This window comes from Athene cunicularia (assembly GCF_003259725.1).
Source record: "Athene cunicularia isolate RWA chromosome 1 unlocalized genomic scaffold, athCun1 chr1_part1, whole genome shotgun sequence".
NCBI lineage: Eukaryota > Metazoa > Chordata > Aves > Strigiformes > Strigidae > Athene > Athene cunicularia.
Window position 1 is genome coordinate 22,743,072 of NW_020799091.1, and position 15,042 is coordinate 22,758,113.

The 15,042-nt window shown below is 36.4% G+C and overlaps 1 protein-coding gene across 11 annotated transcripts in view; it reads left to right on the forward strand.

Moving 5' to 3' along the window:
* The window catches only part of FRY (FRY microtubule binding protein), a 217,003-nt gene that overhangs the window by 106,009 nt on the left and 95,952 nt on the right, over positions 1-15,042 (forward strand). For all 11 annotated transcript variants that reach the window (XM_026849100.1, XM_026848436.1, XM_026849257.1 and 8 more), the window contains 7 exons: positions 54-152; positions 2,679-2,780; positions 6,519-6,622; positions 7,676-7,784; positions 8,684-8,770; positions 10,545-10,716; positions 12,444-12,576. In XM_026849100.1, the coding sequence (XP_026704901.1) occupies positions 54-152; positions 2,679-2,780; positions 6,519-6,622; positions 7,676-7,784; positions 8,684-8,770; positions 10,545-10,716; positions 12,444-12,576 (806 nt within the window). The remainder of the gene's footprint in view (positions 1-53; positions 153-2,678; positions 2,781-6,518; positions 6,623-7,675; positions 7,785-8,683; positions 8,771-10,544; positions 10,717-12,443; positions 12,577-15,042) is intronic.

The following is a 15,042-nucleotide window of genomic DNA, read 5'->3' on the forward strand; positions in this document are numbered from 1 at the left end:
TAGATAAAACACTATTTCACAAGCTGTTTTATTAACATGACATTTTCTTTCAGGCTGTTAAAAATGAAGTGAATGTCCCCTGTCTGAGGAACTTTGTTGAAAGCCTGTATGATACAACACTTGAACTTTCCTCACGAAAGAAGCACTCATTGGTTAGTAACCCTAAGAAGCAGAGGCTAAATTTCTTTGTCAGAAATATCTCTGAGCAAGACTCTTGGGAAATTGCAAAACTTTTTTCTGTGTTTGGCTTTATAACAAATACATTTCTATTTGCAGGGAAGGTTTTCGTGTTTGCAGAAATAGCCATGTTTATTTTACTCAGAATATGATCTAAATCAGTCTGAATCAAACAGATGTTTTCAGCTTCTGGTTCTGTGATTATTAAATGGTTAGGTTTTCTCATACTTGTTATGTGTAAACATTAGGAAGAGAGGAGAAAGAATAGAGTTCACTTCTTGTCAAGCGAGAACAAATGAGGCATGTGGGAACAACTCTTTCACGGGGCTTAAATAATACATTGTAGGAATGAAAAAATGTATAACACATGTTCTTTTAAATCTGTAACTTGGCTACTGTGCAGCTCCCTATTTAATTTTTTCTTGTGAGATGAACAGTGGCACTACAGTGTATTTTTGGAAGCATGAGTTGATCTGAATTAAATGAGGATCTGAGTCAGTTTGATGCTGGCTGCCTTAAGCAGTCTGTCTCTCCAACTGGGTCAGCGCATGTCAGCAATGCAGCGTTAGCTAATCCATTTTGAAGTCTTGAACCTTTTAAGTAAAGAAAGTTGTCGTTTGTCCTTCCTTATTCTGTGGGAAAGTCAAAAAGACTTCCCTGTTCACAGCAGTCGCAGCAAATGCTGGTGACTAGTGCTAGAGAATCTGCTGGGAGGACTGCAGGAGTGTCCTTGAGCTGTCTGCAGAGTTACAGCAGTCCCAGGGCACCAGTTTCACCACTCCCAGTCAGAGCATCCCCTGGGATGCAGTCCTGATCCAGTTTGAATTAGTGGGAGTCTTGGGCTGGATTTCTGATTTCACTCTGCTTGTGTTTGTGTCACTCTATTCCACTGTGCTGAGTTAATGAAACATTGTTGAAACTGCAGCAGGGTTAAAAGCTTTGCTATACAGTTTTTACACTAAGTAGAACTTCCCCAAACTGGTTGCTGTACTTGCCAAAGTCAATACTCTGTGCTTGAGAAAGCATTGCACAGCTGGAGCTTTGCGTTTGATTGCTTGTCTACACATACCACACTGGAGGCTACATAGTTAAAAGTGACAAAATAGAATAGATTCTTGTGAGGGTGTGATTAGAAGTACAAACATTGGGAGGAGGAGGAGGGGAAAGGCAAACAGTTGGCAGAAATAGCTTCAGTGCATATTTCCAGGCTTCCAGGAAGAAAACACACTCTTTAGAGTCTGACAAGGACCTTTTCCACAATCAGTGTTTTGCAAGTCAGTGCACTCACGGTGCAGGCAGGATGGGGGCGTTCATCTTGCTTCATTTTCTATCTAAAAGAATCTCACATGAGCTAGTTGTTGAGGTTCTCTTGATAGTGAACAGAAAGTATTAGGAAACTACATGAGATGGTTTGTATCTTCCCCCCTAAAGCTCTTTCTTAGGATGGGTTGTAACACTCTTGGGATATTACTAAATTCTATGATCCTGTCAAGTACTCAACTATTATATGTATTACAGTAAGAAAGTCTTACTTGAGAAGACCTGAGTTATCTTCTTCCATATGTATTTTGGACATGAAGATTATAAAAATACAAATTAATGTACATTTGCTGTTTGCTCAAGAAACTAGATCTAACCTAGCTATAGACAATTTATGTTGTATATTACAGGAACAGAAATTGGGGTTTATGGTGTATTTATACTTTGATCTGTGACTGAAGTTAAAATTTTACGGTTAATTTTTTCAAAATCATTGGTCATTGAAGATAAAGTTACTTTATTTTTGACAAGTAACTTTAAGGTCCTGATTGGGCATGTTAGCATGACAACCAAAACAAAAACGTCTTGCTGAAATAGCAAAGACAATTTCAAAATTAATAGGTGCATTTTAGCTATTTTTCTTTTTAGTATAACATTTACAAGGTGAGTGTCAAAGTAAGTGCTGACAAAGAGACCAAGTTCTAGTATTTGAACTTCTGTGCTCTGTGTTCCTTCTTTTTCAATTTGCAAGTTGCAATGACCATCAGATCCAGGTATCACCTGTACTTCAACACAATTCTCTAGTGTGTTTGACATGTCTCTCAATATGTATCGTGACTGCAGATTTTGAAGAGTAATAAGCATCTGAGTGTTCACAAGTCCCAACAATCTCCATGGGTCCTGTTATTATAATAAAGATAGTTATTTCCATGCTATTCTTTCTCAGTTAACTGACAGAACTTAGCCCTGTGAGTCTGTAAAATTGTAGCACATCTTTGGATTTTTGTACTGCTATAAGTAGGCATTTGGTTGCTTTTAGTTCATTCATAAAACATATCTGTAACAGCTTTAGAGGAAGGTTCCTTTTAAATTGTACTACTTAACAATGTGTTTATGTTGGCTGACATGTATTGCATGAAATGGAGGAGTTAGAACTTCAAGTTTACAATAGCTCTATTAAGTTAATTTTATGCTCTGCAGACATGCAAATAATATGGTATCGACATCCATTTCCTGTTTAGGCGTTGTACCCTTTGGTAACATGCCTGCTTTGTGTCAGTCAGAAGCAGTTCTTTTTAAACAGATGGCATATTTTCCTCAACAACTGCCTATCCAATCTCAAGGTTAGTATCTCCTGGTTTTAATCTTGTATGAAAACTTCAGCATGCACTGTTGATCTGTTGAAAATCCATTTTAGTTAAACGTACTGGATTATTGCTATTATCTGATTCCATACATAATTTTATTCCTGACAGTACAAATTCTTTAGCTGTACAGATTTTTTTCAATAACAAAAAAGTATTCTTGTGCCTAGTTTGAATTTCTACTGTTTCTCTTAACTCAAACCAAGTCTGACTCAAACAGCTGTGAAACAGGGAAGATTGTTAATGAAAGTTGTTAGCTTGAGTAGCATATGAAAACTAACCCAATATTAACTCACTTTTTTTCACAAAAGGCAATCTCAAACAAAGCACGTGTTATTAATCAGAATGGAACTAGTTGCAGGACACTGATTCCACTGTCTGTTTCACTCTGTTAAGTTGCATTTAAAGACCCTAAACGGTTTTGTTTCCTCCATGTATCCATTCTTATTAATTTACTATTTGTTAGATAACTATTTCATTTATGATTTGTTAGATAAACTTTGAAGTTTAAGACTTAACTGTCCACTGCAATCTGCTGTGGTTCCTGGCTAGCACATGCTGTTCAATACACATATGCCAGTTATCATTACTAATCTGGGAATATAGATGTTTTTGAAAATTAGGGAAATCCTGACAAATTATTTGAAACCATTAAAGAAAATATAAGTAAAGTTGCTCCTACCGTACCAGTTGAAAATCAAATTGGAATTCACCTCACCACCTATAATTCATTGAGAGACACTTCGATTCATAGGGCTCATAGATTGATGTGGTGGCACATTCAGTCTTTAGTTTTGGGCTGACGTAGTTGAATACATGGCTAAATTAAGAACATGGTTGACCACTCTTCAGTCCAGAGGAAGAAATGCCCTGACCATTGAAGCAATCACTTTACCAGTCCAAGTGCACCTCAAAGCCCAAACCAAACTCACACAGGTGAAAGAACTAGATCAAGAAAAAGGAGAAGTACTTCCATTAGAAGGAGAGTTGTGCACACCAGGACAGTGTATGGGACTCCACAATCTTGTGTGGGCTCCCATGAACCACATAATGGTTCAGGTTTCTCAAGAGCCTTCACACACCATAAAGCACAGTCTCCTTCCCAAAACCATTAAGGTCAAGCATACACTGGAAAAGCTAAAAGGTTTATATTTAATCATATTTCTGATTTTAATATAAACTGGCAAATCTCTGATTTTACAGAACCAAACTTTTCTCTTTAATTAATAAAGGAGTCTCCTGCCAGGGTATGGAAATATTTGACCCCGGCTAAATCCTGGCCAAAGGGCATTTCATACTATCCTGTTGAAAGTGGTATAAAAGTTAATAAGTGTCCTTGTTTTGAAATGGAAAATTTATCATTGACGAAACTTTATTTACAAAAAACTCAAGACAGGAATTCTATAAACGAGTGAGTCAAAGCACTGTGTTTAATTTAGAGGCAAATTTTTCAGTGGGAGCAACAGTTCCTTGTCTCCAAACCTAATGGGACAAGGAGAAAGCTCCAGTACAATTTGAGCTGAGAGTGCAGAACTTAGTTTACAAAGAATTGGTCAAACAATGCCTATCTCAGGAATGAATCCATAGATACCAACACAATATCCCTTCAGACTGAGTGAGCCAGACCTAACACCGTATTATTGGAAAACAGAAAAGGAGGAATTAAAGAAAACAAACCTCACTCCTGGCAGTCTGGTGGCTCCTTCACCAATCACAGAAGAGGCAGAGGCATTGAAATAGAAATTTCTAGAAGAGCAATAACAACAGATAAAAGCCAGAAGCACTTACCAGTCAAGAAACAGAGCAGGTCCTGACAGAGCTCTGTTTCCAACTGCTTGAATGTTCAAAAGGCCCACATCGACTTTGACAAATTTTTCAGCACCAAGAGTCAGTTGGGCACAGCCAGCAGTGGTAAAGGAACCACATCCAGTGCCAGTATCTCCTGTTGAGAAAGTGAAGAAGATGTCAAATGTATTAGGCTAAATACTCCTTGTCCTAATAGGATTACTGTTTGGGTTTTGCTTGTTGACAAAAATCCTCAAAATACTGAAGAGGCTCAGTTGGTGGTAGACTTCTCTCAGTTTTCCAATACTATGTGCTGTCCAAAGCACTGGGCACCCAGCCACCATGCACTTGTACAGATCTCACCTGTGGACGTCTCCATGATTTACTTGGATGTTTCTCAGGCTTTTTATCATTTTCGTCTAAATCCTGCTTTTGCTATGCAGCTTGCTGTTTCTGACAGAAAACTGGTCTAATATTTTCAGAAAGCTCCAGTGACAGATCGGTCTCAGCCTTTTTCTCCTCCCATCTCTTCTCATCTGCCCTCACAGCTGAACTATTTTGTGTCTAGAATATATGGACTTTTGTTTATAGAGATGACTTCCTCCTCTGCCACACAAGCACTTGTTACGTTAATAACTCATTTAGCCACGGTGTGTGCTGTTTTCTTGAAAGCTTTGGGGTAATAACAAACTTTGCTAAATGTACTCCATCACCTGTTGAAGAAATCAAATTCTTAGGACTGACATTTACAAGGACCGACATGATGATACGTGATGAAAAATGGATTGAAAGTAAACAGGTTATTAAACAAATTGAATGTGACAAATGTCGTGATTTTAAAATCCTGCAGAGATTAATAGACCATGTATATTTTGGCATTCCTTTTACTAATTGTTCTATCATGTGCTACAACCATTGTATGCTGTTATAGTAAACGAAAAGGATTTTCAATTTTCGATTCCATATAAAGCTTCTGTTGTCAAGGAGTTAAATGGAAATTGCAACCCAAGGACAGTGTTCTTATTCCTAAGATTGTGACAGATGCCACACTGGAATTTGAAGCCATATCCCCTATCTTTGGCAAGTCGTGTTCCTTCCATTTTGCAGGCCCTAGACCAATACACGTTCAAAAATTTCTGATGGCATTAATTGGAAGTTTTTTTGTTAAACCACCATCTTTGATCTGTGACTCAACATTTGCAGACAGAAATTCAGCTATTTCCCGTGGAGATTTGCACTGTGGGCCAGGCAAAACTTATCCTGGGTCAAAGTGTACTGGACTCCTTCAAAGTTTAACCCAGTGGATAGCCCAGCATGTGGGACACCATCTGATTGGACTGCATATACTTGCACCCTACTCAGAAGCTCTTAAAACTGCCAGAAACAGAAGACTGCATATGACGAAAGAGACCCAAAGCCAATCTTGTACTAGTTCAAAAGTTTCCAAAAATAAACAGCAATCCAGACAGATAATCCACTTCACTCCAGATCCCAAATGCCATGTTAATTAGGTCAGCCTAAACATCCACAGATTTTTGTCCTTTTCACTTTTTAATTTATGCAGTACATTTATTTATCTGCTCTGTTCTTCATACCAGGTCTCCTCCATAGGTCAACAGCTTTTGAACTGACAGAATTGACTGAAGATGAGGTTTTCTCTTCAGAGTCAAAGTGAGGTGGTTTTCAAATAGAGGTTTTAAATTGTATCTAATTTAACTAACTTGATACTTTTCAACAAATTAAGTAATACCAGGAGAGGTAGGTCAGATGCATAAGTGTCCTGCAGCTACAGGAATGGGGTGCTGGGCAGCTGTGAGGCTCTATCTTTTTGTAGTGTCATTAGGAAAACTCTGAACTTTAACATCCATTAAGTGTAGAACTTCCTTTCTAATTTGTGCCTGAAGTTTATTCTTACATTACATATTTCTCTAGAATAAGGACCCAAAAATGGCTCGAGTTGCACTGGAATCTCTGTACAGACTACTGTGGGTTTACATGATCAGAATTAAATGTGAAAGCAACACAGCTACCCAAAGGTAAGATACTGCCAGTGAGGAGGTTTTATAGTTCTCCTGAATTTCTTTAACTTATTTGTATCAGAACATTTGTATCAGAAGTAGCACGGCCAGCAGGGACAGGGAAGGGATCTGACCCCTCTACTTGGCACTGGTGAGGCTGCATCTCAATTACTGTGTTCAGTGTTGGGCCCCTCACTACAAAAAGGACATTGAATGACTTGAGCGTGTCCAGAGAAGGGCAACGGAGCTGGTGCAGGGTCTGGAGCACAGGTCGTACGGGGAGCGGCTGAGGGAACTGGGGGTGTTTAGTCTGGAGAAGAGGAGGCTGAGGGGAGACCTCATCGCTCACTACAGCTCCCTGAAAGGAGGGTGCAGAGAGCTGGGGATGAGTCTCTTTAACCAAGTAATAAGTGATAGGACAAGAGGTAATGGCCTCAAATTGTGCCAGGGAAGGTTTAGACTGGATGTCAGGAAGCATTTCTTTCCAGAAGGGGTTGTTAGGCGTTGGAATGGGCTGCCCAGGGAGGTGGTGGAGTCCCCATCCCTGGAGATGTTTAAGAGTTGGGTCGACATAGCGCTGAGGGATCTGGTTTAGTTGGGAACTGTCAGTGCTGGGTTAATGTTTGGACTGGATGATCTTCAAGGTCTTTTCCAACCTAGACGATTCTCTGATTCTGTGATTCTATGGCTGTTGTTAAATAAAAAACTCAAATGTATGCAGTGCCTTTTGTGGCACTGTCAGTTACTCTCCCACCTATTAAAATTACTGTAGTAAGTATTTCTGCTTTTGGAAGAACTATAAATCACTCTTGGCCTGCTTAAAGTTAGAAATATTATTGTGGTGGCCTATCATTGACTGGTTTATTGTTACTTGTAATGTAGTAATGAAATAAAATAATTATTTTGAATTTGTAGCAAAGGAGCAGAACAAGATACCCCATTACATTTTAGTTTCAAAGGAAATACATTCAAGTCTTTCTAAATGACGTAGGCTTTCCAACTTACATTTCATGGTAAGTGAAGTTCTGCAAAGTTCAGAAACATCTAATGATTTCTTTCCTTCTTTTACAGTCGACTTATCACTATTGTCACAACACTTTTCCCAAAAGGGTCTCGTGGTGTTGTGCCAAGAGATATGCCTCTAAACATCTTTGTGAAGATAATACAATTTATTGCACAGGTATGGGGGAACCATGAATATGTCTTTCCAATTAATGAATAACTTGTTTTCCAGTAACAAATTAACAAATAAGTAAACTTCTATTGTGTGAGTTTTTTGCAACCCTATTGTCAGTATCTTTCATCTAGGCAGTGATAGAATTATAGATTGAGCTGGGGCAAACTACTTCTGAACAACAGGTTTTGATTAACTTTGTTCCACTGAAAATGACTAAAACCATTTTCACTTCAGATGTATTTTTTGTCAGTTTTTGGAATTGCCAGCAAGTCAGAAAATGCATTTGTTGACAGGCTCTGACTGTCAATAAAGTTCAAAATAGTAAGCCATATTTTGTGCTGATACTGAATCATTCCTACTATATAGGGCAATGAGTTGCACTGCTTTTAAAGCTGTAAGTCAGAGGAAAAGCAAGTACAGCATGTAGTTGATACATGTAGTTTTCATCATTTCAAATGGGAATTGATAAAATAAACTAACCTTCAGTGCTGGAAGTTTCATCTCTTTTATTACTTAAATTCAGAAAACGTTCCCATTCATACTTAGAGTCTCTGAATAGGAATGAATTAAACAGATGCTTAAAATCTTCCCTGAACCGTGCCATCTGTGAATAAGCTCTTTTTATGTAAAATACTGTGTTAGTACCATAATTACCGGAGTTTAAATGAAATAATTAAAAGTTTTATTTCCAAAATGGATCGTTTTCTATAAATTTTTGAGTTTGTCAACATACAGCAGTGTTGAAAGCTTAGATCTGATAATATGTTCTGCATACTTCTGGAAATCTGTTTTTCTGTGCAGTTAAGTAAATCCTGATTAAACTAGTTTTCAACATTCTGTTGCCTTAAAATAAGTATCAGAAGTGAGCAGCTTAATGATTTGCAATATTCTTACTATTTTAGGAACGTTTAGATTTTGCAATGAAAGAAATTATCTTTGACTTCCTTTGTGTCGGAAAACCAGCCAAAGCTTTCAGTCTCAACCCTGAGGTATGATGTGCATCTGCACTTTTTTGAGTTAGTATATATTGTCTTTTGCTGCATGTACTTTCTGGTTACATTCTAAGCACGCTTTTACTTTTGTCCAGTTTTCAGGCCGAATCTTGAACTTGGTTTGTTGGTAAAATCCATCTGTGGACTTTGATCTGTTAAATGTCATGTTGTTTATGCCTATCTCATGTTTCCTTGGTGAAGATTTTCAAATGTGAAGTAGTGCAAATGTAAAAAACAAAAAGATAAATAGAACTATTGATCACAGGATTTCCTTATCGCTCTGGTGTTTTTATATGCAATGCCTTAAAGTATTTTAATATAAAAATATTTTTTCTGTAACAGTTGCCATGTTTTTCAAAACAGTTTTACCGAAAAAAAAAATACATGATGCAAGAATATTTGAAGATGACAAAAAAGAAAAAACTCTATAAAGTTTTACCACTCTGACTGGTAAAGCTCCACTAACATTAGTGTCATGAGTCAGCTTCCTAGTGCTTTCCCTAGAGAAAACAATCAGAAATTCGAAAAACTTAACAAAAACAAACAAAAAAGGTGATAAAATAATGAAAAATTCTCTTAAAATAATTTATTTGCTTAAATTTTGAAAACATTTTAATTTTAAAATTAAGAATAAACATGAAAAGTGAAAAGCATTTGTGATCATCTCATAAAATATGTCCATATTAATCTTGCAGTATTAAACAGTCATATCTACTCACTAAGATGTTAAAATGAGTTACCTTATGGAAATTATATTTTATGCAAAAGATTATCTGGAAGAGTAGATCAAACTTCTTACTGTCTAAAGCAGCAGAAGTGAAAGGCAAGCTTTACTTTGAGCACAGCTTTCATCTTTCCTGAGCAGAGTAAAGAAAAATGAAACAGAATTCTTGAGCAGACAGTCCCCACCATGTTCTGAGTCAGTCACCTGGTGTATTGAGGAAGGTCTTGCAAAGGACATTGTTTATTAACTTTGCATGAAGCCGAGCTTATAGAGAGAATGGACATAGTCCTTAGCTTATTGATTAATCAACATATGAGATTTACGGTTTCTCAACAATGACGTTAGTCCGAAAATAATGAAATAATAGGGCTACTTTTTGATACTCACATACTGTAGCATTCTAAAAAAATAAAAACCCCATCCATAGTCTATGTAAACGCATCTCTGGGAGGCTGTCAGTAGGAGACCCTCTGAGTTTTCGCAATACTTTCCTGGGAAATTGAAAGCATTCTCATCTTTTAATCATTGCAATGTAAAACCTGCAAGTTTTAATCTGCTGAATTCCCAGAAGGCATTCAGGTCACTTAGCCTCCTCTTCCCGACGTTTTCACCTTGCAGTTTCAGTGCTGAGCACCATTCCAGACTACGCACTCAGTATGGTCAACCCTGGGGCCTTTCAGGACAGTTACTGATCTTTTTTCATCATGGACCACACAGGATATTTGTGTTTAGCTGAAGGTCCAGTTAAGATGCATTGCTAAACTCCAGGTCTTATCCATGTGTTTTATACTGAAGATGAAAAGATAATGTACTAATGAAAGTAATTAGAAATAAAGTTTTGAGAGGGGAGAACACTGCTCATAGTGCAGATATTAATTCACTATTTATTTCATGGACATTTTTATAAAATATATCAGGCTAGTCAATGTAATGAAGATACAGAAAAAATGCTGGCAAGTGAATACTCAAAATTCCAGAGTGATTGAAGAATATGAGTAGAATATGATTATTTGATTATGATACTCATTCATCTTCTGGACTTCACAGAGAATGAATATTGGTCTGAGAGCTTTCTTGGTAATTGCTGACAGCTTGCAGCAAAAAGACGGTGAACCTCCAATGCCAGTGACTGGAGCTGTCCTTCCCTCTGGAAACACTCTCAGAGTGAAGAAAACGTACTTGAGCAAAACTCTTACAGAGGAGGAAGCTAAAATGATAGGTCAGTAAGAAATGGACAGCATAGAAACTTGGATGAGAAAGAACGTGAAAAATTTTGCAGTACCTCAGTAGAATAAGTTACTGTTGTTAAGTATTCTATTGCTTTCTTTATTGTAAACATTTACATGATTGTGCGTTCAAATGAAATGTATGGTTTAGTTTGACAAATGCTACTTTTTAAAATTATTTCAGGAAAGTCCTCAGTCATGCCCCACAAGTGGTAGCAACATTGTTTTGGGGGGGACTTAAGTACACAGATAGTTGACAATTGGCTTCTTTCATTACTGAATATCTGTGTTTATTCACAGATACTCACCTTATTAGAAACACTGCCTCTGTTCAGAAAATGTACCAGCTTTAAAAACCAGCAAAGATTCCTTTGATATCTTCATTTTAATTGCAGTATATCACACCAAGTGAAACTTTAAAAGTGGCAGAAACTTCTAAGTGTAAAATAAAGCTGAACAGAAGTGCCTAAATTAAAAGCACTGTTACCTTTGTCTTCCTTCGTAGTCAATGTAGAGAAGGAATCCTGTGCTGTAGACTAGCTTCTGTATCATGTCCTGAAGGTTCCTGGTTTTGCTGGCTAAAAAGGAAAGTTGGCTACTCATTTTAGCACTCCATTAAGTCCCCAGTTATGTGAATGAAACAAAGTCTGCATATTTCTACGTATGTCTAAATGAAATAAAGTCTACATATTTCGCTAGCAGCAAAGACCAGTATTGTATTGTTGCTAGATCATTGTACTAATATCAAGCAAACAAACTGTATAAGACCCACTGCTGTTGAAATGTACAACAGACATAGTTTTTAGTGCTGTCACTAGTTGAGTTCATTTTGGTTACTCCTTATGCATTTGATAATAAATGCTTGCACTATTTAATCCTTATATTTTATTAGCAACTTCATTATTTTATGACACAATATTCTAGTTTCCATGTATAACACGTAAGATTAAGCTAGGTAATTCCTATATTTTCTTTTGCCTCCTACTCTGCCATTGAACTTCTTTGATCATATCAGATCAGATTATGTCATTTTGAAATTCTAAACTGGCATTGTTTTTATCAAATAGGGAAAAAATTGACCTGAGAATAGATGATTAAAATATATTGTTCAGTATTAATATATAAAATTTCAGTAATAAAATTAAAATTTTAGACTTTGATGAATATAGAAAAAGAGTTAATTCAGGTTTTATTTTTAAAGTGTTTGATGTCCATCAGCTCCTGTAAAGCTGTGTGTCTAATATTGTATTTCACATGAAGTGTCATGCCATTAATTTCCATACCAAATAAGTTTTCGGAGAGCTCAGTCGGATTCCTGTTTTCTCTTTGCCTGTAGTTTTTAAACCTTGCTTCAGTTTCAAAGATTTTAATTCTGTCATGAAAAGTCATAAAATATACTGTAAAACTTGGCAGACTGTGAGACTTCATTTGACTATGTAGGGACATATTTTGACTAGGTATTTTTAAATTTTTTCTCCAGGAAAAATATGTGTGTGAATGTATATATCACTTGGCTATTTTTACATAAAATAACATTATTTTTGGAGAGAACAACATATTCTGTCTTTGAATCAGGATATCATTACTAGTGGAATATGCTGTCTCATGAGGAAAACATTTTGCTTAATTCATGCAGCACAGTATGAGTAAGCAGCTTTCTTTTTCAAAATACATCTATCTATAAATATCCGGAATTATACAAAAATGCATATTATTGCAGGTATGTCATTATATTATTCTCAAGTAAGAAAAGCTGTGGACAACATACTCAGACACCTTGACAAGGAAGTGGGTCGGTGCATGATGCTAACCAACATACAGATGCTTAACAAAGAACCTGAAGACATGATTACGTGAGTGCTAAAGAACAGTAAATCTCATAAAATATTGAGATGTAATTTCAGAATTTTTTCTCTTATTTGTGTCTGTCATGAGTCATCAGAGTAACAGCAAGAAACAGGAACATTTAGCTTAGTATATACTTGGAAAAACTGTATGACAAGTTGATTGTACTTCTTTGCATGTTGCAGTGTTTAGAACTGAACTGGTGCTCTTGATGTAGCAAAATTCACATGTGGATCTTAGGAACATTTAGGTGATAGAAGATGAAAGCCCAAATCTCTCAGCCTATTCTCAGAACACTGTTTTAGGGCATATTTGCACAACTGAACTTCAAAATGAATGCAACAAATTCTGTAAATCCCCATTAATAATGTTTCAAAATGTCCATTACTATTCATGCAAGTATTTTTGTGATAAGAGTCTTGGATTTAAGCACTACCCCACTGAAACAGAATCAAACCAGTATGTCTCAAACAGTGTGGAACAGCAGCATTTTACTCTCATCCAATATTATTAATGAGGGAAGTTTCCTGGGAAAAGTTCTAGTGAGGTGGACGTCTAGTAGACTTTAGAGGCACAGAGACATCATTTGGCACATGGAGAGCGCAGATTATAGAGATGCCAACTGTAAGGAGACCTTGCATATCTTTCCTGTTAGAGGGATGGGCATGGTAGTTATGCTAGAAAAGAAACAACCCCTGGAAAAAAGTTTGAGGTGTAATGAAAAGGACATTGGTATCTTCGAGATTGTCTTTTTCATATAATGTCAAAATAAAAAAAAAGACAACTTGCTAAAAGTACCGTGAGTGGTAGATAGACTGCAACAACTGGCCGAATTCAGCTACCTTCTACAGCTGACAAAAGCTTTAAGTTTTAATGTCATTCCTCTGCTCTTGTTGTGACAGTGTAGATGAGATTGTAAACTCTTTGTGTCTTTAGAATTGTCTTTATTTATATTAAATACTAATATTACTATCTGATAATATTTCATATTTTTCTTACAGTAGTATCCAGTATAATGCTCAGTACTCACAGCCAGTTTTCATAACCATTTTGGCTATCCAGGCTCTTGAGAGAGGGAAAGTGAGTTCTGAAATTCACATTTTATTCCCAAAAGATAATTGCACAGTAAAACATTGAGCACTTAGATAAGTGTACTTAACCTTAGCTATAAGTGGTTTCTCAGCATCACCAAAGTTTTGTTTCTTTTTAAAGTCAGTGAACAGATAGGCTTAAAAGAGTTTTAAATTTCAGGAATTCTTATGGTTTGGTAGTAACTTTTGTCACAGACATAAAGATTTTGTAACATGTAAGTTACTGTACATTTGTGTTGTACTTTATATCCAGATGAGCTGTAACTTAATATATACACTTGAAAGGAGAAACACATTAGAACACGTTTCTAATTGTTCTTCCAAGGAAAAAAAAATATGTCTGGCATGCTCAATTATCAGTCATCTAAAACATGTGAACTCACAAAAAACATCATTAGCTGTTAGTATCAGCATTTAAAATGGACCTTTTAAAAATTACATTGTGCATGATAGCCAGAAAAGCCAGTATATTAGGTTTATGTAATTGCTTATCATTTTATTCACAGAACTTCATGCTTCACTAGAGTTTTGTATTTATTTTGAGTTCTTATGGGCTTCAGTACATAGATACCAACATTACATTTATCTATATTTGAAAGTTGTGACTTTTTTCATATTTACATATAGTTAATGTTACTGTATAAGCTGAATATCATGATATTTTTAATAATAAATAAAATAAGAATCAGAGGGAAGTAGCAAGTCATAACATTTTGAAGTATACAGATTCTAGAATTTTCTTCGGCGGTGTTAGACATGCTTCTGTATTTAATGACTGATCCTTTAGGTATTTATTGTTGAAGTCGTAAATGCCACTCTGGAGAGTCTTACTAAAATCCTGACTACAGAGCGTCTTTTGCATCCTCCACTGGGATATGAATTTCAATACTGGTTATAATTATTTTCCAACATCTATTCAGAATAGGGCATACATTTTTCTGACATACAAACCTGTTCTTGCTTCAAAGTACTTCAGAGATTTTTGCTGACAATACGTAACTAAAATCTGATACTGATGGTGTGGAAACCAAAGCTTCCAGGTGAGGACAGCTGTTGGTACATTCATCCAGAGTTTGTCCTGTTGGGTCCTGAGTCAGCCAGAGATAAATGCAGAACCCTGGTAGGCCCCTGTTGCCAGACATTTCACATGCTGTGCCTGATAGCTCAGATAAGTTGGGAACTTGAGCCTCAGATTTGGATCTTCTCCTGCTAGTCTTCTGAGCAGCTGATAAGCCGCAGAACACCCACAGATTTTATATTTATAAATAATTACTCATTTGCCTTCAGAAGAGTTTCCTCTCTGACTATTATTTTACATGTTTCCATTTTAAATGCACTAACTGTTTACCCTCACTGTGGACTGATAATAAGGAAACTGCAAAG